The sequence below is a fragment of the Ranitomeya variabilis genome, chromosome 2 (genome assembly GCF_051348905.1).
Source record: "Ranitomeya variabilis isolate aRanVar5 chromosome 2, aRanVar5.hap1, whole genome shotgun sequence".
NCBI classification, from domain to species: Eukaryota; Metazoa; Chordata; class Amphibia; order Anura; family Dendrobatidae; genus Ranitomeya; species Ranitomeya variabilis.
Genome location: NC_135233.1, coordinates 578854955 through 578881285, shown reverse-complemented (window position 1 = coordinate 578881285; position 26331 = coordinate 578854955). Strand labels below are relative to the sequence as shown.

The 26331-nt window shown below is 41.4% G+C and overlaps 1 protein-coding gene across 4 annotated transcripts in view; it reads right to left on the bottom strand.

Moving 5' to 3' along the window:
- CMIP (c-Maf inducing protein) overlaps positions 1 to 26331 on the bottom strand; it is a 153427-nt gene that overhangs the window by 55133 nt on the left and 71963 nt on the right. For all 4 annotated transcript variants that reach the window (XM_077288350.1, XM_077288351.1, XM_077288352.1 and 1 more), the window contains exons 3-5: positions 22305 to 22355; positions 5552 to 5713; positions 2741 to 2782 (exon numbers count right to left, since the gene is read on the bottom strand). In XM_077288350.1, coding sequence (XP_077144465.1) covers positions 2741 to 2782; positions 5552 to 5713; positions 22305 to 22355 — 255 coding nt within the window. The remainder of the gene's footprint in view (positions 1 to 2740; positions 2783 to 5551; positions 5714 to 22304; positions 22356 to 26331) is intronic.

Below are 26331 nucleotides of genomic sequence, written 5' to 3'. Positions count from 1 at the left end.
CATCCATTGCTTTTTTAGATATTATACCTCTCTCATATGCTATCTCAAGGATACAGAGGAGTTCATCTCTAAATTTAGGGAGAGGATAATTACAGCTCTAGGGTGGTATCATTCCTTGATGTGGAGTTGAGAGTGCAGGAGGATGGGTCCATACATACGGACATGTTCCGTAAAGAAACATCTGTGAATTCCTTACTGCATGCATCCTCCGCACATCTGGACTCCACTATCAGGGCCATCCCTATAGGCCAGTTCCTTCGGGCACGGAGAATTTGTACTTCAGATGAACTTTTTGAGGGACAGGCAAGGGACCTTGGGCAGAGATTTAGAGATCGGGGATACAGTAACAGAAATATAAAGCAAGGTTACTGGCGAGCTAAAAACGCAAGGAGAAGTGATTTATTGGCCCCTCAAAATCTAGTGAATAAAAATAAGAAAAAAGATATAGGGACACGCTTTATATCTACATATAACCAACAGTGGAATACAATGAGAACGATACTTAAAAAGCATTGGCCCATTTTGTTGACGGACTCTACATTGAGTAAACATCTATCCCCTGACCCACAAATGACAGCACGGCGAGGACGCAATTTGCGTGATAATTTGGTATCTAGTCACTATGTTCCGAGAGTACCCGCCCTTTTTAATAGTCGTAGGGATAACAGAGGGTTCTTTCCCTGTGGTAAATGTCTTGCCTGTAAAAATCATATAAGATCTAAAACCTTCAAATCATCGGACGGCAGGAAAATATTTGACATCAGGCAATACATTACATGTACGACCACACATTGTGTGTACTACGCGGTGTGTGGTTGTGATTTAATATACATTGGCCTTACATCTCGTGAATTACGAGTGAGAACTCGTGAGCATGTCCGAGAAATCGAGGCAGCACGTGATGTTGAGGAAGTGGCTAATTTAAAAACGTTACCCAGACACTTCCGTCTAAAACATGACTGCAACTCCAAAGAATTGCGGGTTTGGGGAATTGACTGTGTTCACATGGGCACTCGTGGTGGAGACTATCTGCGCATTCTTACGCAGAAAGAGTGCAGATGGATAATTAATGTGGACACAATGTCCCCCCGTGGCTTAAACGAACAGCTGAGTTTCGCTTCTTTCCTTTAGACCTTCATTGTCTCTGGACTTCGGGATCATTTTTTAACGTGATTTTAATTGTCTTTGTCTCTTTTTTATTCAGTGCTATGACTTTCAAGTATTTGTGATTGACACTCTCATCCAGAAAGTATATTGCTGATACATCTGAGGACTTTATGTAATGACATATGAGCTACCATGGACATGAAACCCTGGAATACCAATTCTGATTTTGTTGTTTGGTTACTCACCATATTTCTTATATTCACATGCATTACTGTTTCACTATTTATATTTTTGGTATCACATTCCACGCATTTAATTATTTATTTATTGCACATTTATGCAATTGAACTTATATGTATTTATGTGATTTTAATATATTGTAACAAAGTGATACTGTACATATTGCCATACACTTAGAGTTTATGTATATTTTTATATAACTATATATTCATGTATATATATTTTCTACTATTTTTTCACTTAATCACATTATTTTAGATTTCTGTATTAGTGCACATTGTGATTGATATGAGGCTCCAGGGGAAGTGTTCCACAGTCATTTCATTAAGGGATGTATTATTTATGGGGTGTTTTTTTTCTAACATATATAGGACTTTTCTGCGCACCGGTTCATGTATATGTGGTTCCTCTTTTGCCTGAATAATAGGCTATAGATATACTGTGTAGTGATATATCTCACAATACAGTGGCAACTCCCGAATCAAAGATGGAGGCCGCTGTGCATGGTACCGCTGAGTGCGCATGATCATGACCCAGGCATCACCGCGCATCGCATTCGGCGTCTTCAGGCAAGGATCATGGGTAAATGACGTCAATGGGGATTTCCCCTCACCCTGGTCCTATGCCGACGCCGGATGTGATGTTAGTAACGGCGCCTGTAGCGTTGTGCGCATGCGCCGCATTTGTTAATGGCGGTAATGAGGATCTACAAAAGCCGGGTAATGGGACAGTTTTATCGCGTCGCCCCCCGAGGAAGCCGTGGGCGAAACGCGCGTAGGGGCGCGGGTGCGTGCTCGTGGACCTCAGTATGGGTAAGGAACTCTGATGGGTATTTTACCGTTTGTGATGGGACATTGGTATATTGACTCTGCTATGTGATAGCCTGATTTATGGGCACTTTATGCACTAAGCACTTTAGCAACTACTTAGTACCTGTGTCTCCATGATATCCCCTAATTAGAGACCCATACTGCCTCCATGGTGCAGCACATTTAGTGGGTGCATCCATTTCTTCTCATTTCTTATACTCTGGTTATGCTACAAATTACTGTTAGTCAATATGTGACTTGGCACTGTGCCTGTGTATTTTTATAAGAATTACAAATAAAGATATTTATTTTATTATTACCTGGTGTGGCTATGTGCTTCAAAGCTGTGTTTTAATGAGTTATTCGGAAGCATCACCCTTATAGTCTGTGTAGTAGCTTGAAGGGGTGATCCCAAAAGTTTACTATGGTACTAGTGGTTTTTGAGATCGTGTATCTATCTGTTTCTACTATTGGAGTAAAGTGTCAAAACAGATCTACCCATCAACCAATCGTATGTAAAGTGGAACCCTACAAACCCCAACCCATGAAAGTACTAATATTAATACTGAAATATCTTGACTCACCACAATGATGCTCTCGTGCTCCTGAGTGGTTAGGTTAATGTTCTGTAGGAATAAATCACCAACAATTATCTTCCCTGCACATCTGAGACATTATAGATCAAAAACACAGGACACCTGGTAAAACGAGCAATTTCACCATAAATATACATTTACTGGATTAAAAGTCTGGGGTCCTATTTGTAACGATGACGATAGAGGCTCACCCAATTTTCAGGTGGAAAGTGGCTTTAGAACATTAGCAAGTGCTTTTAACTATGATAATGTATAAGAAAAAAAACAAAGCTATTTAGTTCATGAGCCTAGATCACACAATGTCCAGTCATGGCAATCCACAGAATACAATGTATCAAATGTAGTAAGATCTCAAAGTGCAACCCAAGATGCAGACAAATGTCAATGTAAGGTCTCAGTCATGGCCAAGAGGCCTTCTGTATTTCAGAGTACCGTGTGGCACGTGCTCCAGCAGAAGACACCAAGATGGGGCAATACATCAACAATTATGTAGGATGCTGATTTTTACACTTTATCTTCAAAAGAAGAGTTGACCAATGTGGCAGAGTAAATACATCCTCTTATGGAGTCGATGGCCTCCTCCTTAACACGGAGGTTGACCACAACTGGCATACAGGTTTTGTCTATATGACAACTTGTGGGTCATCAAAATGACAAATAAAGTTGGACTTCACGTTTCTAACCTACTGACTCTAACTTGTCAAGATGAAAAGATTGTTATTATCCATCCAAAACAATTTTTTTTGATGACCACGTGGTGCTAAAGACGATCTGTTCCTTCTGACTAATAGAAATCTTCTCCATCTGAAAGAACATTAACATGTGGCCTTTTCCAAAACTAGGTTCTAAATGCAAGAAACTGAACTACAACTGAAAAGAAAGAGTTGTCTAGTGAAAACACTAGTAGTCATCATCTAACCACTTTGGTAATCAGTGGAGGTCCGATCGCTGGGATTCGCACCAAATCGGCAGACCAGGAAACCTTTATCTCCATTGGAATTAAACGGAAGTGCATATACTCGACCAATGCTCCACTGTGCTTGGATTTTTCATAAATAATGAAAGGAGCAGGATTGGGTGTCTGATCTGTCATTAAATTTGTATTGGATATAAAAAAATTCTGTTCTGCTGATCGGGGGCAGGTCTCAGTGGTTGGACTGCCACCGATCAGTTAGTTATCACCTAACCTGTGGAAAGATGAAAAAGAGGTTGTCCAATAAAAGCAAGTTAAAGACATAAAAACCAATACAGGGTGCAAGTTGAAGAACTTTTTAGTTGGTCAATGGAGCAAAAATTTGACGAGAAAACGTCTTATCTTCTCCACACAAGTCTTAAAAGCAAACAATGGGAAAGCTACATATCTGAAATCTATACCTATTGTCACACTTCTGTTACGAAAGAGACAACCAATACCATTACATTTTAGGAAATTGCATTTCCCATTCAATATTTTCAAAAAAAGATTCACAAAATGCCCCAAACACCTAAACTAACCTTCTGTTATCAATAACTGTACCATGACAAGTCTCCAAAATGTGAACAATCTCTACATTTCTAAAAAAAAAAAAAAAATCTGATAGGAATTGTTTTTCCAGCCTTCTGCCACAGAGTGTGAACGGAAGAGACTAAAGTGTTTTCAGTTAACATGAAAATCGTTGGATTCTCAACCGGTCCCAGATGGAGAACTGAAAAACAAATTGTTCCTTTCTTTGGACACATCATTGTGTACACAATTAATTGTGCCAAGCATATTAAAAGGCTTCTTCCTCGATAGGGCAAACTTTTTTTGTGTGTGTGTGTTTTACATACAATGAACTAAGGACATTTATTTTACTGACAGATTAATAGGAATGAGTCACGATATTATTTGCGGATAATGCGGTCACCGGTGGATGACTGGTGACACTGCCGGTTATCGAGAAGAACACAAGATCATATCAAGCGCTCTTCACAATTTGGGCTGATTTGTACTCGATAAATTTCAGATCTTGAATGGGTTTACAAGCGGACAGTGATCAAAACATTTCCATTTTGAGTATTCAATCTTAAACACTGTTTCTCAATCCTTACATTTACGTTCTTTGGAAACCTCTTAGTCTGGTCTTGTGCCAAGAACTTGAATCTTAGAGGAACGTCATATTCATCTGGATGGAAACCAAGGTCTTTAGGGGGGCACTTAGATCCCCAGCAAGGCATAGATTGAAAAGTTTGGAATTACTCCACAGCTTCTTTAAAGGGAATCTGTCACCAAGTTTTTGCTATGAAATCTGAAAGCAGCATGATTTAGGGACACAGAAACAGATTCTGATGATTCCCATGATGGTCTTACAACACTGATTGGTGGCTTACAATGCATAGGCAGAAAGTAGACAGCCCTGCCCACTACACTGATTGGCGGCTGTCTGTGTACACTGTGCATATGCAGAAAGTAGATAATCAGTGGTGGTGGGAGGGTCAGACTAGGAGGCAAGAGACACCTAGTCCTCTAGTGGTAATCTCCTGCTAATTAATCAGTGGTTTTATTGAAACAGAAACAAGTAGCCCAGTAAGTGATATTTTGCTGGAATCAGGGTCTTTCCTCCTAAATAATGTTGCTCTTATATTACATAGAAAAAAATAAAGTTATGTAAAAAAAAACAACAACAAAAAACAACTTTAAATTCCTCTTAGTTGCCCCAAGTGTCCATCAACAGATAACTGTGAATGGGAGGCAAACAACAGGCTGACACAGTCTGCCATCTGCTAGCACATAGAATAAATGGCCACCAGTCTGAGTAAAGCAACGGGGTAACGGCTTACCTCTGATAGTAACTTGGAGACAATTTCTAGTGGTGCCTGGTGGATGGAGTCATCTTGCAGTGGGGATGTCAGTGCCATATCCACCAAGGATCTAATCTCCTTCAGCACAACCTCCCAACGATTCGGGTTACTCAGGACCTTTTTGTACTTGTAGATCTTTTTCTAGAAGATAAAATTGCACATTTGTCATAAATCACCTAATATTCCACATTTTTCATATCCAATGCTTATTTCACTTTATACATATAGTTTCTAATAATTCCGAGACCATGATGGTCCTTCGAAAATCTTCAGAAGGCATAAAATATGTGCACACTTCGTACTAAAGAGGACTTTTCACTGGATTTTTGTTTTTATTTAAACAGGGTATCTCTTCCAAAAGGTATCAATCCACTGATTCTGGAACAGTTTTTCTTTTTTTTTCTGTGCCCCTTTGTTCCAAAGTTATGCCTCCAGCAAATGTTTCCCTTAACCAACTGGGCGTGTGCCATAGACATTTTCTGTGGGCGTTTGCCGTTTTCTCCCCTGACGCTGGCCAATCAAAACACAGCCATGCCCATGGAGAAGTTTTGCGTTATACACCCAGTTGGTTGAAGGGAAAATTTTAATCTTTACTTTCAGTGGGCATAACGTTGGAACGGAGAGGCCCAGAAAAAAAAAAAAAAAAAACTATTCCAGAATCAGTGGAGCAGACCCAATTAGAGGAGATACTCAGCTTAAGTTAAAACACCCTGGAAAATCTAGAGAAAGTGCTAAGAGTTCATGGGTGAGATGTATAATTGGAGCTCAATTGCCTTGAAGTGAATGGGGTTGAGCTGCAATACCACAAATAACCAGTGGACTGGTGTGGAGCTGTTCTTTTGTAGGACAGTATCTAGAACAACCTTGTCATTGTGCTTCATGCCAACTTTCACTTTTTTCAGCTAATGGATTATCCAGCAGTTGTATGCCAGGAACAAAGGATTAAAGAAACAGATCTTCGTGAAAAAAAAGTAGCTATTTTGGAGCAATGAAATTAAGTGAACCCGGATGAGCAATAAAAGGCATACTACATGTCTCTATGGGAGCTTACTTGGCACTCGATGACTATTCATCAGACGTGCTGGCACATACATCACATGAAAAATAAGCCTGGTACAACATAATTAAATGATACAGAGACATGAGCACCCAAGCCGTTTATTTTTCTACTGTCACTTTGCATGTTTTATGAGTCCATTTACATTACTTTTTTATCGTTATTTATGTTACTTTGAAAATTTTAGATTATTTTTGGCCCAAAAACAAGATTTCCACCAAGTTCGCTGCCAGAATCATTTTATGTTAGTCAACGGCATTTTGACATATAGCTAAATAAACGCATGCCATTATCAATCATCGGAGGGTTTCCATATTTTAGTCTTTGGACTGCAGGGCACAGTCTTAATTAATATAGGCGGAATAAGAAACTCTCCTAAAATAGATGATAATGTGGCGGACAAGTAACATTAGTCCACTTTTGTCATCTGCAGCCATATCCCATATTGTCTAGGTGGTACTAGTGTCTTGAAATTAAAGGACCCAAGGATATACTTAGACACCCTAAAGGCCAGAGTCAACCATCTCAATTGGGAATGTAAGAAAAGTCTACACAAGAGCAGTCGTGATGATAATCGTGAAGTCTAGGGTTGTTAGTAAAATCAGTTCTAGACTTCTGGCGGCCATACTGTATATTTGTTTTCCTTGCAGAAGAATATTTACTCTGCTACGATACCCGAGTGATCTGCTAACTACAGGGAGACCAATATAAGGAGTTGCCCAATGAGGCAGCCGATTCTGCCCTCAATTACGCTGCAAAAATCAAGCTTATCAAGAGTTAAACAATTAATTAATCTCTGCGACATCCGTCTTACTGCTGACGATGACCACCTTTGTGTTTGATATCTACGCTCTTTGTATTGCATGCGTCAATAACTGCAATATCTATGAGCTAGATCAAATTAAAAGAAAAGGAGAATGGAAACTTTGGCTAACAAGATCACAAGTCGATGCCAAATATGATGCCAAGAATTCAAATGTGTGCCCCTCATATGCGAAAAAAATCACTTCCCATTGCAGTGAACTGGTTAAAATGCCCACCAGAAATTCCTTTCTTACCAGACAGGTTGCGGATGCGTTCTCTGGATTTTCTCTTTTTTCAGGCAATGCACAAGGCTCCCGTTCACTGATTAGCAAGACAAAAAAAATGCCGCTCTCCGCCGTCACCCTAAAATGTTTGATCAGCGTTGAAAGATCTGCATCTTATAAAATGGCTCTGCTGGTTTCATTGGTTGCTGTGGTCCCTGCTGTCACATGCCGAATCGCGTGATGAAGAGAAAAAAAAAATCTTATCTGTATAATTTCCTAGCTTAAGAGTCGTTCATTCTAGAGAAGCGATCACCTTGCAACAGAGCAGGCAAACATCGTGCATCCAGACATTGCAGGAATAGATTTTATTCTGTTCCCAGGTAGAACAACGTTATTCACTGTTGGCTCTAAAGAGCAATGATCTGCTTCACTGAGTGCCACTCCACCTGTTATTTATAGAGCAGTGCCTCCTACAACCAAAAAGAACTGGCATTTTCTCCTTTAGTCATTGTAAAGAAAAAAAAACAACAACAACATAAAACTATTGTAAAAGTTTCTTACACTTTTGGGGGGGAAAACGCCATTAAAGCTACCAGCAGCTCTCCTAGAGTCCTGAATGGCAAATCTGTCTAGTAATGCAGTACCATAGCAGTGGGAATATTTAACAGTTGGTGAGCCAAGAAAGCTGGATGCCCATCCAGGAAGATAGAATGGCACTCAGATGTTGCGGGGCAACAAGAAATCTCCTGGAAAATGGGAGGACCTCTTGAAACAGCAAACAAATCTCCCAGGTATTGTATGTCCTAACAAAGTACTCACCGCTCCTCGTTCCCAAGTCCTTTTCACTCCATGTACTGTCACAACCAACATCCCAACTCTAGAACCAGCAAAAATTGGAAGACCTACTGGAAGAGCAAGCTAATCTCTGAGGTATAGCATGCCCTGACAAAATACCGCTCCTCGTTCCCAAGTCCTCTTCACTCCGGGTACTGTCACAACCAACATCCCAACTCTAGGACCAGCAAAAACTGGAACACCTACTGGAAGAGCAAGCTAATTTCCCAGGACCAACAAAAATTGGAAGACCTACTGGTAGAGCCAGCAAATCTCCCAGGTGCAGCACACCTTGACAAAATACTCACCTCTAATTTTCACTACTGGGCACCGCTATGGCCAACATCCCGAAACTGGGACCAGCAAAAAAATAGAAGACCTCCTGGTGGAGCAAGAAAATCTCCCTAGTCTAGCATGTCCTGGCAAAATATTCACCTCACATTGTTCCCAAGTCTTCTTCATACTTGGGTACTGCCACAGCTAACATCCCAACTCTATGACCAGCAGAAATTGGAAAGCCTCCTGGAAGAGCAAGCAAATCTCCCATGTGCTACATATCCTAACAAAACACTCGCCTCTCCTCATTCTCAATCCTCTTAACTCCTGGGCACTGCCACAGCCAACATTCCAACTCTAGGACCAACAAAACTTGGAAGACCTATTGGAAGAGCAAGAAAGTCTCACAGGTGCAGTACACCCAGACAAAATACTTATCTCTACTTTTTATTCCTGTTTCCTGCTATGGCCAACATCTTCACTCTGGGACCAGAAAAAAAACACAGAAAACCTCCTGGAAGCGCAAGCAAATCTCCCAGTTCCAGCTTTCCTGAAAAATATTGTCACCGCTCCTCGTTTCCAAGTCCTCTCCACTCTTGGGCATTGCCATAGCAAATATCCTGACTCAAGTACTGGCAAAAATTGGAAAACCTCATGGAAGAGCAAGCAAACATCGGAGGTGCAGAGTGCCCTGACAAAATACTCACCTTTCCTCATTGCCAGAGTCCTCTCCAAAGGGTACTGCGACAACCAACATACCGACTTCGAGACCAGCATCAAAACATTGTGGTGCTGCCCAAAAGCAAAGACGTTTACAAGATGCTAGAAGTGGGGAAGAGGAAAATCGGCTGCATGTGGCCTGGAAGTTGTATTTTTCTTTAAGATGTGACGAATGGGCTCACATTTTCTACCTGTAATTAAGCAGCATGTCGTGTAAATGGGCAGGGCTGAAAAGAAAATATTTTGTGAGGCTCTGTGTTACTTCTCAAGAGTTTCCACGTATGGTCACCCATGTTTTCCAGGAAAAGATGAATAAGTATCCTTAAAGGTAAGCTGTCAGCACAAACTAACTGTCCTTACCAAGCACAGACACCTGGTGCACCCTTGGTGTGGCCAAGAGTTGAATGAACCTTCCCGCCTACTTGTTTTCCATTTTAACTCCGATTTTCTAAGGCTCCTGTAAAGTCAGAACCATCAATCAAGGAAGAGGCAATAAATGGAACACAATTGGGTGAAAAGTTGCACTGAACTGTTTGGCCACTCTGATGGTGCACCAAACGCATGTGCTTGATTTGGACATTCATTTTCTGCTGACTGTTTCTTTATTGAGCTGCTAGTACAACTCAAGACTTCTAGTTTCTGGTGATTTCAGGACATACCTGATTTCATGCACGTATGCCTACAAGATTTTCTAGAAAGATAGTAGGAAACATGATTAAGATTGGAATAAATGTACAACACTTGTTGCCATGCCAGAGAATTAATGTACTGAACACAAGCCTGGTTGTGTCATGGATGCCTTCCCAGATACCTATCTACAGTATAATACCGAGAACACCCTCAGATAATAAGTTATTTATTCATTGACCAACCATGTCCATCCACACTTATAGGAAATGCACATGACTGAACTAATCTGGCATCAAAACAAGATGAATGGTTATTACTGTGCCGGTATAGATATAGGCATCACATATCATATATTCTTAAAGTCACTGTTTTTGACGCATCATAGATAGTTGAGTTATGTCAGGAGATGGTATCAGTAGAGAAAAGGACTGTTACAATACACACCAGTCCTAGGTCAGGGCTCTACTCCCTTCACCCCGATCTGCTAGATACTCTTGTGCTCCACTGTCAGACCTTGCACGTAGCCCAACATGCTCCCATGTAATTATCTACATAGGCCTATATAAGGCCCACCAAGAAACACACCTGTGTCCTTATATAAAGATTTTAGCTTGTACCTGTTCCTGGTCTCCAAGACTTCTGCTGCCTGGCCATCTGAGGCCTCTAGTACATCTGCTACCAGCTTCCCTTTATCCTGTCCAGTTGTGGTCTCCAGGACCTCTACCAGATTCCTGGTATCCTGTCCAGCTGCGGTCTCCAGTACCCCTGCTACCAGCTCCCGTTATCCTGTCTAGCTGCAGTCTCCAGTACCTCTGCTACCAACTTCCCTGTATTCTGTTTGAGACCTCCAATACCCCTGCTACCAGCTTCCCGGTATCCTGTCTGCCTGCGGCCTCCAGTACCCCTGCTACCAGCTTCCCGGTATACTGTCTGCCTGTGGCCTCCAGTACTCCTGCTACCAGCTTGCTGGTATACTGTCTGCCTGCGGCCTCCAGTAACCCTGCTACCAGCTTCCCGGTATCTTGTCTGCCTGCGGCCTCCAGTACCGCTGCCACCGGCTTCCTGTTATCCTGTCTGCCTGCAGCCTCCAGTACCGCTGCTACCAGCTTCCCAGTATCCTGTCTCCGTGCGGCCTCCAGTACCCCTGCTACCAGCTTCCCTTTATCCTGTCCAGTTGTGGTCTCCAGGACCTCTACCAGATTCCTGGTATCCTGTCCAGCTGCGGTCTCCAGTACCCCTGCTACCAGCTCCCGTTATCCTGTCTAGCTGCAGTCTCCAGTACCCCTGCTACCAGCTTCCCGGTATACTGTCTGCCTGTGGCCTCCAGTACTCCTGCTACCAGCTTGCTGGTATACTGTCTGCCTACGGCCTCCAGTAACTCTGCTACGAGCTTCCCGGTATCTTGTCTGCCTGAAGTCTCCAGTACCCCTTCTACCAGCTTCCCGGCATCCTGTCTGCCTGCGGTATCCAGTACATCTGCTACCAGCATCCTAGTGTCCCATCTGCCTGAGGTCTCCAGTACCCCTGCTACCAGCTTCCCAGTATACTGTCTGTCTGCAGCCTCCAGTATCCCTGCCACCGGCTTCCCGGTATCCTGCCTTCCTGCGGCCTCCAGTACTCCTGATATCAACTTCCCGGTATCCTGCCTTCCTGCGGCCTCCAGTACCCCTGCTACCAGCTTCCCAGTATCATGTTTGCCTGCGGCCTCCAGTACCCCTGCCACCGGCTTCCCGGTATCCTGCCTTCCTGCGGCCTCCAGTACCCCTGCTACCAGCTTCCCGGTATCCGGTTTGCCTGCAGTCTCCAGTACCTCTGCTACCTGTATAATGCATGCCTCATCTGCCTGCTGCACTGACACCCGTGGCCCATGTGCCCAACCGGACCTTGAGCCTAACAAGGTGTATTGGGACCACCAATGTTTAAATTAAGTGACAGAGTGAAACACAACGATATGAGGTAGCCCCTTTAGTTTAGTGATGAGTGAGGGTCGCATTGCTCCTTATTGGTCCATGTCCACACAAGCCAACTTCCATAAAGTGTCTAGAATATGCACTATGCAACACTTGTAGTGGCCAGTGATGTTCGTCTTGCCAGATCCCCACTAATAAATAGCATCTTCTAGCTCGTGCATATTTACTTTGCTTTTCAGATAAAAGCAATGGATCGGAAGTGGTCACAAACACATGATCACAAACGTCCTTCCACCCAAATCCAGACAAGCAATAGCCTTATTATTATTATTTAATACGCTCACTATAACACCATTAATTCCACAGCACTTTACAAACATCATCGCTGTCCCCATTGGGGCTCACAATGTAAATTCACTATCAGTATATCTTTGGGTGTAAACAGAGGAAACCCACACAAACACGGGGAGAAAATATTGAACCTTTGGAGATGTTGTCCTTGGTGGGATATGAACCAGGACCCCAGAGCTACAAAGCCACTGTACTAACAACTGAGCCACCCTACTGCCCCACCCTAGACCCTTTTTGCACCAATCTGACCAGCCTTCTAATATGTTTTGCTAGTATTTTTTTAAGTCTATAACTATGGACAGAGGTCCTAGGACAATTGATTCTCTGCAGAATACTAGGGGGACCTGGTGGGTAATGTGTTGTCTGGTCCCATTCATATACAATTGAAAAAGTACATAATTGTTTTGTTTCCTTCCTCATCTAGTACATGTCTTCCATCCCTTTGTGTTTGAGGCCTTCAGCACATGCACGTAGCCATTAGTTACAGAGATTAATGCGTGGTCTGGCGCATGACCAGAGGCCTTGGATCTAGAATTACAATAGCTTGAAAAGCACATGCAGCTGGGAGTGATTTGTGCATGAAGAAGAACAGCCGCGAAATAGTGATGGAGGTTGGAACCAATTCAGTGTTGCTTCTAAACCTCAGTTTGTTCGGTGATTCAGTTCTGCATCAGGAAGTATCTCAGTGTTTGGTTTGGGTGTTACGGTATAAGGAACATTTCCGAGTCTTCGTGTTTGCAAAGCTACAAAAGACCTTAAAGATACATGCGTACAGGAATTACAATTCTAAAGGGGCCAAGTGTATTTTCCACCCGTGCACACATGAACAAAGCATAACATTTACTCCAACGACCAGCCAGAAATATAAAACCAGCTGCCCCTTTATGGTGACAAAACAGCTCGGCATGGACTCTACAAGACCTCTCAGGGCATCTTATGACATCAACTACGAACACCAGCATATAGACTCATAGAAAAGGATTGAAAGCCCCTTTAGACTTCCTTGAGAACAGAACGATCATTAATATGTTCTGTGCGCACAGATCATCACTGTCCTCGGCAGCACATGTTATGTTTTCATAAGACAAAGTGATGCCGAGAACAATGATAAGAAATGTATGGACTAAATCTGCCCCAACTTGGATATTGATCATCCAATCTGAGATTAATTTTCTGTATAATTTTGGGAGTCCTTTATGCTCTATTGATAAGAAATAATTGGGATAGTCTCTGCGACACATTAAAAGACACCTTTCCAGGAGATTCCAAAATACATTCCCATTCTTCAGGGGAAATGTACCCTATATCCCTTTACCATTAAGACCTGATCAAAACCATAGGGTCAGCTAAAATATTAAATCGCAAACATAGGCCTCTAGCTACTTTTGCTTGTACAACATAGTCCAGAAGCCCGTTGGAAGAAATAGTGAGATGGGACATACTTTCCTGGGTCAATATGGCGTGCCTTAACTGTAGATAATTGTAGAAGTCAGAGATCTGTAACTGGAACGTCTGTTTTAGGGGATCAAATGTACAGAAGTGTCCATCCAAAAATAACTTCTAGATGATGACAAAGCTCCCTCAAGCCTAGATTATTCGATAAAGGAGTAGATTTATAGTAGGCCCCCACAACTTTTTACAGGTCCATCACACTTTATGTATAAGAGCCAGGGTTGGGGCGTTACTGGATTTGGCTTTGAGCTTATTTAACTCTAGGAGTTCCAAAATATTACCCCCTCTTCCAAAGCATTTTGGTACCACATCCCCGGCGTCCATAGTCTTCTTCAATGCCCAGCCCCTGAAATGTTGGAACTGGAAGGCTACAAAATACTCCCATGCATTAGGAAGGGCTAAGCCACCCTGACCCTTGGGCAACCGTAATTTTTCCAGCTATATTCTAGGGACACCCTTTTTTCCAGACCAAGTCCCGGAAGATATTATGCATTTATTTAATTCAATACTTTGGGATCCAAAGGGGAAAATTATGTAGAGCATAGACTACAGAGGGAGTGAGGCACATTTTAATGAGTTTTGTTCGCCTAAGGGCGGAGAGAGGTACTTTACTCCATGCTCCAACTTTATTTCTTGACTTCACTACCAGAGGATTAAAGTTTAAAGGAATGCAGTCATTAACTTCACTGGTAACATGAATGCCTAGGTCTTTGAACTTTTGCACCACCGGGATTTCGAAAAGATGAATTTGGTTGAAGATGTACATTATTATCCAGCAGGAGCAAAGGCGACTTCAACCAATTAATGTTTAGACCATAAAACACCCCAAATTTAGAAATTGTATCCATTATTACTGGGAGAGAGATGTTCAAATTATCAACAAATAACAAGTCATCTGCATTCAGGGTGGTCTGTTCCTCTTTGTCATCATATTTAAAGCCCCTAATACCGGGTGTTGTCTAATTATGCAGGATAAAGGTTCTATTGCAATATTGAAAAGTAGGGGAGCAGAGGGCAGCCTTGCCTTGTTCCTCTAAAAAGATCAAAACTCGACCAAGATCGTCACCCCAGACAAATACAAATTGGTATAAAAACTTGGGCCATTTTGGCTACTAAGCATCCAGTAGATTCTCCTACCTCATAAAACTGCTGTTTGGAGGCCTCTTCCCAAAGCTTTTTATTCTCCCGGTTGAACAATGTTTTGGTTTCTCATACCTTACTTTCCAATTCAACACCTCATTTCTGAGAATTATCTTTTACCAGTTTCATCTCTCTGATCAGTACCCCCCTTAAAAAGAACTTCAAAGCATCCCAGACCACATTATTGGGGGCCGAGCCAGAATTGATTTAAAAGAATTCCCCAAGTTTCTCCCTAATAATAGTGCAATTAATAAATTTAAGCCAGAATGGATTAAGTTTCCAACTTATTGAATACCTGGATCTTAAAGAGCCACTTGCACTTGTAACGAGAGGTGAGAGTGATCCGGTAGAGATATAGGAAGATATTCAACTTTAGAAATTAACGGAGTCATTTGAGAATTACATAAGGCAAGATAAAGATCGATAGGTTGATGAGGAACAAGAAAAGACCTTTAAGTTTGGGAATGTCAAACAGGCAATCCCTGTCGAACAGCCATGAGAAATGCAGCCACGGGGACTCGAACATATGTTTTTCGAGCACTCCAGAGTCACTCGGTTAGCACCCGAGCATGCTCCGATAACACCTTATCCCAGCACATTCGCTTATCACTACTAATAAACAGTAACTGTTTCATTGGGAAGAGATCCATTGCTTAGAGGGAAGCCACCATCAAAAATGACCTACTGTTTAAATTAAGTCTTTAAGAGGAATCTGTCCAGAATCATTGGTGCTGGAGGGTTTTCTTGATGTGATGGGCATAACCTAAGTAAACGCATATGAGAAGCAGTTTCTTCTTTTAATGTTTTCATTAATAGTGCATTTGGTAAAGCAATGAAACGCTCGGTGCACTATGAATCGTATACAAATCCTTACCAATTGCTCTTATAACATCAAGGATACCCTACAGCACGGATGATCCAAGGTCCTACACCCTGGATTACATGACAAAACGTAGCCCCATAATGCATGTGACTGAATATATCCATAACATGATGGCCATCAGAAGATGTCTTGACTTCAATTTTTGTGTGATCGAATAAAGTGGCACAGACACAAATTCTTCTGACATTCACAAAAGATTCTGAGCTCAGAGTATCTCCCTCTCTCCATGTGCTTCCTCCAGCTATTGTAATTCCAAGACCGAGGTTCCTGGTCACACGCCAGACCAAACTTTAATCTGTGTAACTAAACCTTTATTCTGAAACTGCAAGAAAAACAAATTTGTTCCAAGTGTGGTCACTGAAGAAGCAATTGCTAATTCACTTGCGATAATAATTAGTGAGGCCTACTGTGGAATAGATGGCTGGCAATAAGTAAGTAACACTTGTCCAAGGATCTTCATGTATCGGTGAAGGTTTCTAGCGCTCAAGGAACAAGCAGAAGTTATTGATTTTACATTTATGGTAGGTGAAGACCAACTTGGTCAGAAGAACATGTATAATAAACAATGGAGAACTATCTACCAAGAAACTGCGAAAATGGGCAATAGTTATGGAGGCCCTAAACTAGAAAGTCAAACAAGGCATCTGGCCAGAAGAAAATGTACCTGGCTTATAAAAACAATAGAAATGTTAAAGAAAATTAAAAAAAAAAAAAAAACTTATTACATTGTTAATTCTAGGAATACTTCTACAAAACACTCATGAGGCCCACCAATTCTACGTAATAATGGTCACAATCCTCACTTTGGTTGATATTACCTTTATACTAGCATCGTAATGACTTTCCCATCAATATCCCCATATTTTTGGTTATTCCATATCAGTGGATCATTTATATACTGGATCCATGTGACAGATTTAGAGATACTTCTTCATCTGATGGCTCTTTAGAAATTTAGAGATCTTGTTAGATGACCGTTATCTGAACCAGCCTATTTTAGTGTTAGTTGGGGAAGAATTGAGCATGTTGTATTTCAACATGTTCGAACCTATAGTCTTGTTGCCAGAAAGATCTTCCCGTTCTCCAAAAAAACATGCAAGCTATTATTTTGAACCGATTGTACATGTTTATAGTGGAGCTGGGAGGAATAGAGGTCAGTCGACAGAGTCCGTTTTTCTTCCTAGCAATAAATCAGAAGAAATGAATGGCACTCTTGGATAATAAGTCCAGTATCTAATTGACTTTTGAAGGAGTACAAGAAGATCATCTAAAAGAGAGTGGCCATCTTCATGAGGTCATAGCACACAATACCTCAAAGCCAGGCGTCACTGCCAAATTATCTGGCAAACCAAGGTAGCCAGCTCACACTGACACCTCCTCTACTTCTTTGAACTTGCTTCAGAACTCCAGATTGATTGTGATCACAATGCACAAGTTTTCTGGCGCTTGTGTAAAAGTTCCTATTTATATTCTCAAGCAGCAAATGTCTAGGTGCATTGTCTACCTGAGCTCAAAGATTTATCCAGCATTGCATCAGCCTAGATTAAAGGAGCAGACACACATGAAACTGGTCAATTTCAACTAGAAAATTCATTCATGGTCTCATGGAGTAAAATTTAACCATTCTTTCAGCCAACTGATTTCAGGCCATCATCATATGGTAATATTTAAAAAATAAAATTGTACAACAGTACCTGTCCGCAAAAGTTTTCTTTCGGAAAGGAGATTCCCAGAACTTTTCGAAGATTGTTTATCACTTCGTGTCATCAGTGTGGTCAGTTTGAAAAACTGTAATGGCCAATATGGAGGAAAGGTTTACGGATAAGTCTGTCTCCTTCTCATTCATTGGATTCCACGCTTCAATCTTCTTCCATCCAATATGTATGGCTACACTAGAGTTGGTGTACGATACACACGGCCCATTCCATCAGAAAGTGGTCTGTGGCCATTACAAAGGAGAGTGTATCCCGCCATTTACCTGGCGGTGTGTGTGTGTATAGGCTGTCATTGTTCTCAACAGCTTTTCACAGGACTATGTGCTGCCGAGAATGATACTCTTTTTACCAAAGCAAAATAAAATTCCGCTAAAAGAGAGATCATCTTCTATGTTGGGTGATTGGCGGCCTATTTATACTAATTTATTATCGGAAGATCCAAGGAAAGCTCGCTGTCGACAATAGTGTAAAGTTAAAGCACCTTGTGGCTTAAGGCCTCATACATCTTAGGTGAAAATGGGCCACTTTCCAAGCCACCTTGGTCAATATTGGATTTTTTTTCGATGATGCAGTCACGGCAGATCAGACCAAGGCCTTTTCTTTTTTGTTTTGAACGATAACAAATATTCGATCAGTTGAAAGGAACAAATGTTCTGAGCATTCTCGTGTTCTGAGTGACTTCGGCGTGCTCGAAACATACGGTATGTTCAAGTCCCCGCGGCTGCATGTCTCGTGGTTGTTAAACAACCACGAGACATGCAGCCTCGGAGACTCCAACATATTTTTTGAGCACACCGATGATATGACAAGGCTCAGATAACACCTTATCCCAGCACGTTTTCTCATTACCATTCCCCAAACCAGACAACAATCATTCGTTAGGTTAAACTGCCCATTTCATACCACTTTCATCTAACAGGTATGGGCTCCTTTAGACAAGAAGGGGTAGGAAGCTGACAAACACCTTGCTCCCCTCCTCAAATAAAGAAATAATTTGGGGATTGACATGGTAAAAAGAAATTGGACACAGTTGTAATTCTCATCCCTTTCATATTCAAAATAGCTGCCACCAGTGTTGACTGGTGGGCTCTTATTTTACATTATTGGCAAATTCACCTTAAAAAAAAATAAATAAAAAAGTCTGTATGATCAATCAGCAAAACTCTAGTCAAAGGAATCCCAATGATCAGCCAATAAACCCCACAACCCCTTTCCTGCAGTACAAGACAAAACACTGCTATCGCTCCTGCCACCATGCTTGATGCTACAGCTCAACTCCATCAAACAAATTGACTTTCCCAAGGCCCAGTTTGTGGAAGACAATATTTTCTGTAGAAATTATATATATTTATATATATATATATATATATATATATATATATATATATATATATATATAACTACAAACTGAGCGACAGGTAAAGGCAAACAATAGAGTTACATAGTAATTCCTAGCAGAGAAAGAGTTACTGTTTAATTCAGGAGGGCGAGATGACAATTTTAGAATGTGTTTAGGACACAGTGACGTCAGATCTTGGCTTCTCGGAATCCAGAAATTGCTGATAATTACAGAGTGGAGGTGCAAAGGTTCATTAGACTGTTGATAACACCCATTTGAAAAGAAATTTAGATAATTACCTTACTAAATGATTCCTTGTTTTAGCGACTACCTTACTGGAGATGGTACACAGCTTCCTGTTTGCGCGCTGCCGGGGACCTAAAGCTGTCGGCAGCCTCCAGTTTGGCAAAATAATGAAAATTTACAGATACACAAGAGCTGAGCTGCTCATTTTACTACAATATACAGATTTAAACCTTTTTCGTCACTCATCCCAAGCTTGCCATAATCAGTCATTAGTAAAAGGGAATATGCCATCAGGAAATTACCAACTATTTAAATCATGATAAATGTATTTTTTATTTTTTTTTCATATCACCATGAGTATTAAAAATTATATAATAAAAATAATAATGAATGAGTCTCTTGCTGTTAATGTACATGTGTTATTTCCTGAAACAACAGGAAGTAGGAGTCTAAAGTAGCCCCAGTGGCCAGTTTGAAAATTGCAAGAGAGATATAATCTATGTGCATGTGTTATATCCTTAAAACAACAGGAAGTAGGAATCTAGAGTAGCCTCGGTGGTAAGTGTGGAAATTGCAAGAGAGATGTAATATATGTATATGTGTTATTTTCTGAAACAATAATCTAAATAATAATAATCTTTATATTTATATAGCGCTAACATATTTTGCAGCACTTTACAGTTTGCACACATTATCATCGCTGTCCCCAATGGGGCTCACAAGCTAAATTCCCTATCAGTATGTCTTTGGAAACTGGAAGGAAACCGGAGTACCTGGAGGAAACCCATGCAAACACGGGGAGAACATACAAACTCCTTGCAGATGTTGTCCAAGGAGGGATTAGAACCCAGGACTCCAGCGCTGCAAGGCTGCAGTGCTATCCACTGAGCCACCATGCTGCCCACAAGAATATATATTGTAGACTGTGAACCCTTGCGGGTAGGGTAATCTTTCCTCCTGTACCAGTTGTGACTTGTATTGTTTAAGATTATAGTACTTGTTTTTTGTTATGTATACCCCTCCTCACATGTAAAGCGCCATGGAATAAATGGTGCTATAATAATAAATAATACATCTCTCTTGCAATTTTCACACTGGCCACCGGGGATATTCTAGAATCCTGCTTCCTGTTGTTTCAGGAAATAACACATGTATGTTAGCACCAATAGACTGACTCAAACCCTATATTTAAAAAGCTTCTGCAAAGGTGCAAAGGTCATTGTGAAGGGAGAAGGAGGGTGAGCTCTTCCCTTATTGTGATTGGTGGATCCTATGTCATCAGTTGTGTATAGAGGTGTTATCTGTCATTGTAATCCTGCCTCCGATGATAGTGAGGCTGCTGAAAAGTTTTTGTGAAGAACAGCAACTATAAGTTTAACATAGCCTGTGGCCAGTATGAAAATTGTAAGATTACTAATTATTATTTTTTTACTAATTATTATTTTTTTATACAGATTGTTATATCTAGTATTATACCTACTGTTTAAATCAGTTTTTTAAAGTTTGTTTTATGGCTATTTTTTCACATATCACAGTCTGTATTAAAAATAAACATTTGAAATCTTCCAATTTTCACATTGGTCACTAAGGCCACTTTTAGACTCTAACTTCATATTTCAGGAAATTCACATGTACATTAGCTGAAATAAACAGATTCAGACCTTATCTTTTGTATTGACGCATCTAATAAGCGTGTGCAAAGGTCAATGTGAAGGGAGGAGGAGCTGTGACATAGCCTATTGAGGTTGGTGTCATTGTAATCCTGTCTGTGATTACAAGAAAACTGCTGGAAACTCTCTTTCTGAAAGAACAGCAAGTCCTAGCCCCAGGGGTCAGTGTGAAAATTGCGAGATTATTAATTTTTCTTAAGAAAGATTGAGCTATGAAAAAAATAAATTGTCAACATTTTTATGAAAAAAAAACATATAACACAAGAAAAAGAAAATTATGACAACACATTCCCTTTAAGAACCCAAAATGCAATACTCTATCTTTTCGGAAACATATACAACTCTGAAATTAGCTTTGTGAGCGGAAATTATTATTTACAAATGTATGGAGAGTTGAACTGTGAAACTTTAGAAGGATGTTGTTTAGAAGTGGAGTTCCCCTTTAAATATGTCAAACTAATCACAAACTATATTGCCAGGAATCAGAATCTCTGACTCTAAGCCATATTTCAATCACGCTCGTATCTACAGCTGGGCATGAAGATTTCCATCACTCAAGATGTTACAAGAACCCTAAAGCTACAGAAAATTCAGCAGTTAGGTTATTTAAAGGGATCATTTAAAGGGGTTGTCCAGTTGTCCGCTGGAATCCCACATCAATCCCCAGATCAGGAATTTTTACCAAAAACAGAGAACTTTTATACCCATTACAAGATGGCACACCCTAACCATCGCTCCATTCATTCTACATGGGGCTCTAGGAAAGAGCTGAGGACAGTCCCATAGGCAATGAATGGAGAGCAGGGTGGGCATACGCACCTTTGCTCAATGCTTACAGCTCTCCAATATATATATGGGCAGCTTAAAGTGGTTATTAAAGACTTTTTTTTAATACGGGCCTAAGAACTAGCAGGACTGTCATCGTTAACCATTGCCTGTTGTGCCCGATGCCGATCTCTGCCAGCACAGAGTGGCCACAGACCGCTCATGTCGGCGATTCAGCTGCTTCTGCTAACGTCACGTCAACAGAGCAGCACTTTTTCTTCCACTGTGCTCTCTTGATTGGGATGTCATGCTGATTGACGACTGGCTCCCCACTGCCTAACTGCGGGGAGCTGGCAGTCAATCTGCATGACATCTGCAGTCAACAGAGAAGAGCGATAAAAGAGCTTCTCTGTTGATATGGAGCAGCTGAATCTCCGGCAAGAGAGGTCGGTGACCGCTCTGTGCTGGTGCCGGGTAGAACAGGCAGGTAGTTGCCTCTGTTAGCAACTACCTTCCTGCAAGTTTTTAGACCCATAGTAAAAGAAAAGAAAATAGCCCTGGACAATCCCTTTAAATGAAGATCAAAATTACTTACCATGACATAAAGTATTAGAATGACACTAATTAACCATGGTATAAACTTTTCACTATAAATAAGCATTAAATATATTTGTGTACATTTAACCAGGTATTTGAGAGAACGGAGCGTTACTCACCTTCCATTGCAGAGAATGGAACCACTGGTCTCTCAGATAGCTGTTTGCAGCCTGGAAAAGAAAGAACAAGGCGGTAAGTACAAAATTAGGCAACACTCAACAAAAAAAACAAAAAACTGTGCGTACCCATCCTTAAGGGTCTGATGGAATGGAGTACGACTACGCAAAATAGGTTTGCAGTCTGTTACCATGGAGACACAAGGGTTCTGCATCTCCCTGAGCTTATTGTAAATGAAAGGAGACCTTACCAATGTGAGACATGTAATGACTGGCAGTCTGCTCTCCTCATCTACATGACTCACACTGGTAATGTTCCCTTTCCTTTAAAATAATCTCTGGAGGCAGAATCTCGGGGAGATCTACAGTCATGGCCAAAAGTATTGACCCCCTGCAATTCTGTCAGATAATACTCAGTTTCTTCCTGAAAATGATTGCAAACACAAATTCTTTGGTATTATTATCTTCATTTAATTTGTCTTAAATTAAAAAACACAAAAATAATTGTCCTAAAGCCAAATTGGACATAATTTCACACCAAACATAAAAAAGGGGGTGGACAAAAGTATTGGCACCGTTCGAAAAATCATGTGATGCTTCTCTAATTTGTGTAATTAACAGCACCTGTAACTTACTTGTGGCACCTAACAGGTGTTGGCAATAACTAAATCACACTTGCAGCCAGTTGTCATGGAATAAAGTTGACTCAACCTCTGTCCTGTGTCCTTGTGTGTACCACATTGAGCATGGAGAAAAGAAAGAAGACCAAAGAACTGTCTGAGGACTTGAGAAACCAAATTGTGAGGAAGCATGAGCAATCTCAAGGCTACAAGTCCATCTCCAAAGACCTGAATGTTCATGTGTCTACCGTGCGCAGTGTCATCAAGAAGTTTAAAGCCCATGGCACTGTGGCTAACCTCCCTAGATGTGGACGGAAAAGAAAAATTGACAAGAGATTTCAATGCAAGATTGTGCGGATGTTGGACAAAGAACCTCGACTAACATCCAAACAAGTTCAAGCTGCCCTGCAGTCCGAGGGTACAACAGTGTCAACCCGTACTATCCGTCGGCATCTGAATGAAAAGGGACTGCATGGTAGGAGACCCAGGAAGACCCCACTTCTTACCCCGAGACATAAAAAAGCCAGGCTGGAGTTTGCCAAAACTTACCTGAAAAAGCCTAAAACGTTTTGGAAGAATGTTCTCTGGTCAGATGAGACAAAAGTAGAGCTTTTTGGGCAAAGGCATCAACATAGAGTTTACAGGAGAAAAAAAGAGGCATTCAAAGAAAAGAACACGGTCCCTACAGTCAAACATGGTGGAGGTTCCCTGATGTTTTGGGGTTGCTTTGCTGCCTCTGGCTCTGGACTGCTTGACTGTGTGCATGGCATTATGAAGTCTGAAGACTACCAACAAATTTTGCAGCATAATGTAGGGCCCAGTGTGAGAAAGCTGGGTCTCCCTCAGAGGTCATGGATGGGTCTTCCAGCAGGACAATGACCCAAAACACACTTCAAAAAGCACTAGAAAATGGTTTGAGAGAAAGCACTGGAGACTTCTAAGGTGGCCAGCAATGAGTCCAGACCTGAATCCCATAGAACACCTGTGGAGAGATCTAAAAATGGCAGTTTGGAGAAGGCACCCTTCAAATATCAGGGACCTGGAGCAGTTTGCCAAAGAAGAATGGTCTAAAATTCCAGCAGAGCATTGTAAGAAACTCATTGATGGTTACCGGAAGCGGTTGGTCGCAGTTATTTTGGCTAAGGGTCCCTTTCCACTTGCGAGATAAAAAACGGTCCGCAATCTGGACCGAAAAAACGGATGGAACGTATGCGATTTTCATGCGAGTGTCATGCGAGTACAATGCGATTTTTAATCGCATCATCCGTTTTTTATAATCGCATCATCCGTATGACATCCGTATTACTGTCCGATTTGTACGCACCGGTGTCCTTTGAAAAGCCGGCAATTCAGCGCAGTATACAGTAAAATCACACTGACAGGTTAGAATAGACTAGATATATACACATAGAATAGGTATATATACATATATATATGTCAGTGAGACACCTATATATGTATATTTATATTTAATGCAGCGCTAGATAGCATAAAAGCCGCTAATTCAATTGCCGGCTTTTAATTTCACCTTCACAAACCCGACATGATATGAGACATGGTTTACATACAGTAAACCATCTCATATCCCTTTTTTTTGCATATTCCACACTACTAATGTTAGTAGGGTGTATGTGCAAAATTTCAGCGCTGTAGCTATTAAATTTAAGGGTTAACTCGCGGAAAAAATTGGCGTGGGCTCCCGCGCAATTTTCTCCGCCAGAGTGGTAAAGCCAGTGACTGAGGGCAGATATTAATAGCCAGGAGAGGGTCCATGGTTATTGGCCCCCCCTGGCTACAAACATCTGCCCCCAGCCACCCCAGAAAAGGCACATCTGGAAGATGCGCCTATTCTGGCACTTGGCCACTCTCTTCCCACTCCCTGTAGTGGTGGGATATGGGGTAATGAAGGTAATGAATCACCTTGCTATTGTAAGGTGACATTAAGCCAGATTAATAATGGAGAGGCGTCAATTATGACACCTATCCATTATTAATCCAATTGTAGGAAAGGGTTAAAAACACACACACACACATGATTACAAAGTAGTTTAATGAAATAAACACAGCGGTTGTTGTAATAATTTATTGCTCTCTCAATCCATCAGGAACACCCTCGCTTGGCAACATAATAAACGCACAAGATACATACCCTCAGATGTCAGATCACGTCCCACGATGTAATCCATCTGAAGGGGTTAACTAATATTACAGGCAGGAGCCCTGCTAATGCAGCGGTGTGCTCGTGCCTGTAATTCCCCGGCGAATGAATGAAATGTAGGTCATTGACCTACATTTCCTTCAGTCGCGGTGATGCGCCCCCTGGTGGATGTCCTCATATGACCTGGAGCGTGGGAAAAAGTTCCCAGGCTGCAGTTCATGAGAACATCCACCAGGGGCGCCTCACCGCGACTCAATGTAAGTACAGATCCTGCTTTCCTTTCAGCACCCGGGGATTACAGGCACGAGTGAGTGGTTTATTGCAGCTCTGCCTGTAATATTAGTTAACCCCTTCAGATGGATTACTTCGTGGGACGAGACGGTTCACCAGAAGGTATGTATCTTGTGCGGTTATTATTTTGCCAAGCGAGGGCCTGGAAATGGATTGAGAGAGCAATAAATTATTACAACAACCGCTGTGTTTATTTCATTAAACTACTTTTAAATCATGTGTGTGTGTGTTTTTTAACCCTTTCAAACAATTGGATTAATAATGGATAGGTGTCATAATTGACGCCTCTCCATTATTAATCTGGCTTAATGTCACCTTACAATAGCAAGGTGGCATTAACCCTTCATTACCCCATATCCCACCGCTACAGGGAGTGGGAAGAGAGTGGCCAAGTGCCAGAATAGGCGCATCTTCCAGATGTGCCTTTTCTGGGGTGGCTGGGGGCAGATGTTTTTAGCCACGGGGGGGCCAATAACCATGGACCCTCTCCTGGCTATTAATATCTGCCCTCAGTCACTGGCTTTACCGCTCTGGCGGAGAAAATTGCGCGGGAGCCCACGCCAATTTTTTCCGCCATTTAACCCTTTATTTCAGCAGCTACAGCGCTGAAATTTTGCACATACACACTACTAACATTAGTAGTGTGGAATATGCAAAAAAAAAAAGGGATATGAGATGGTTTACTGTATTTAACCATGTCTCATATCCTGTCGGGTTTGTGAAGGAGAGAGCAAAAGCCGGCAATTGAATTAGCGGCTTTAATGCTATCTAGTGCTGCATTAAATATAAATATACATATATAGATGTCTCACTGACATATATATATGTATATAGACACATTCTATGTGTATATATCTAGTCTATTCTAACCTGTCAGTGTGATTTTACTGTACACCGCGCTGAATTACCGGCTTTTCAAAGGACACCGGTGCGTAAAAATCGGACAGAACTCGCATGGTGC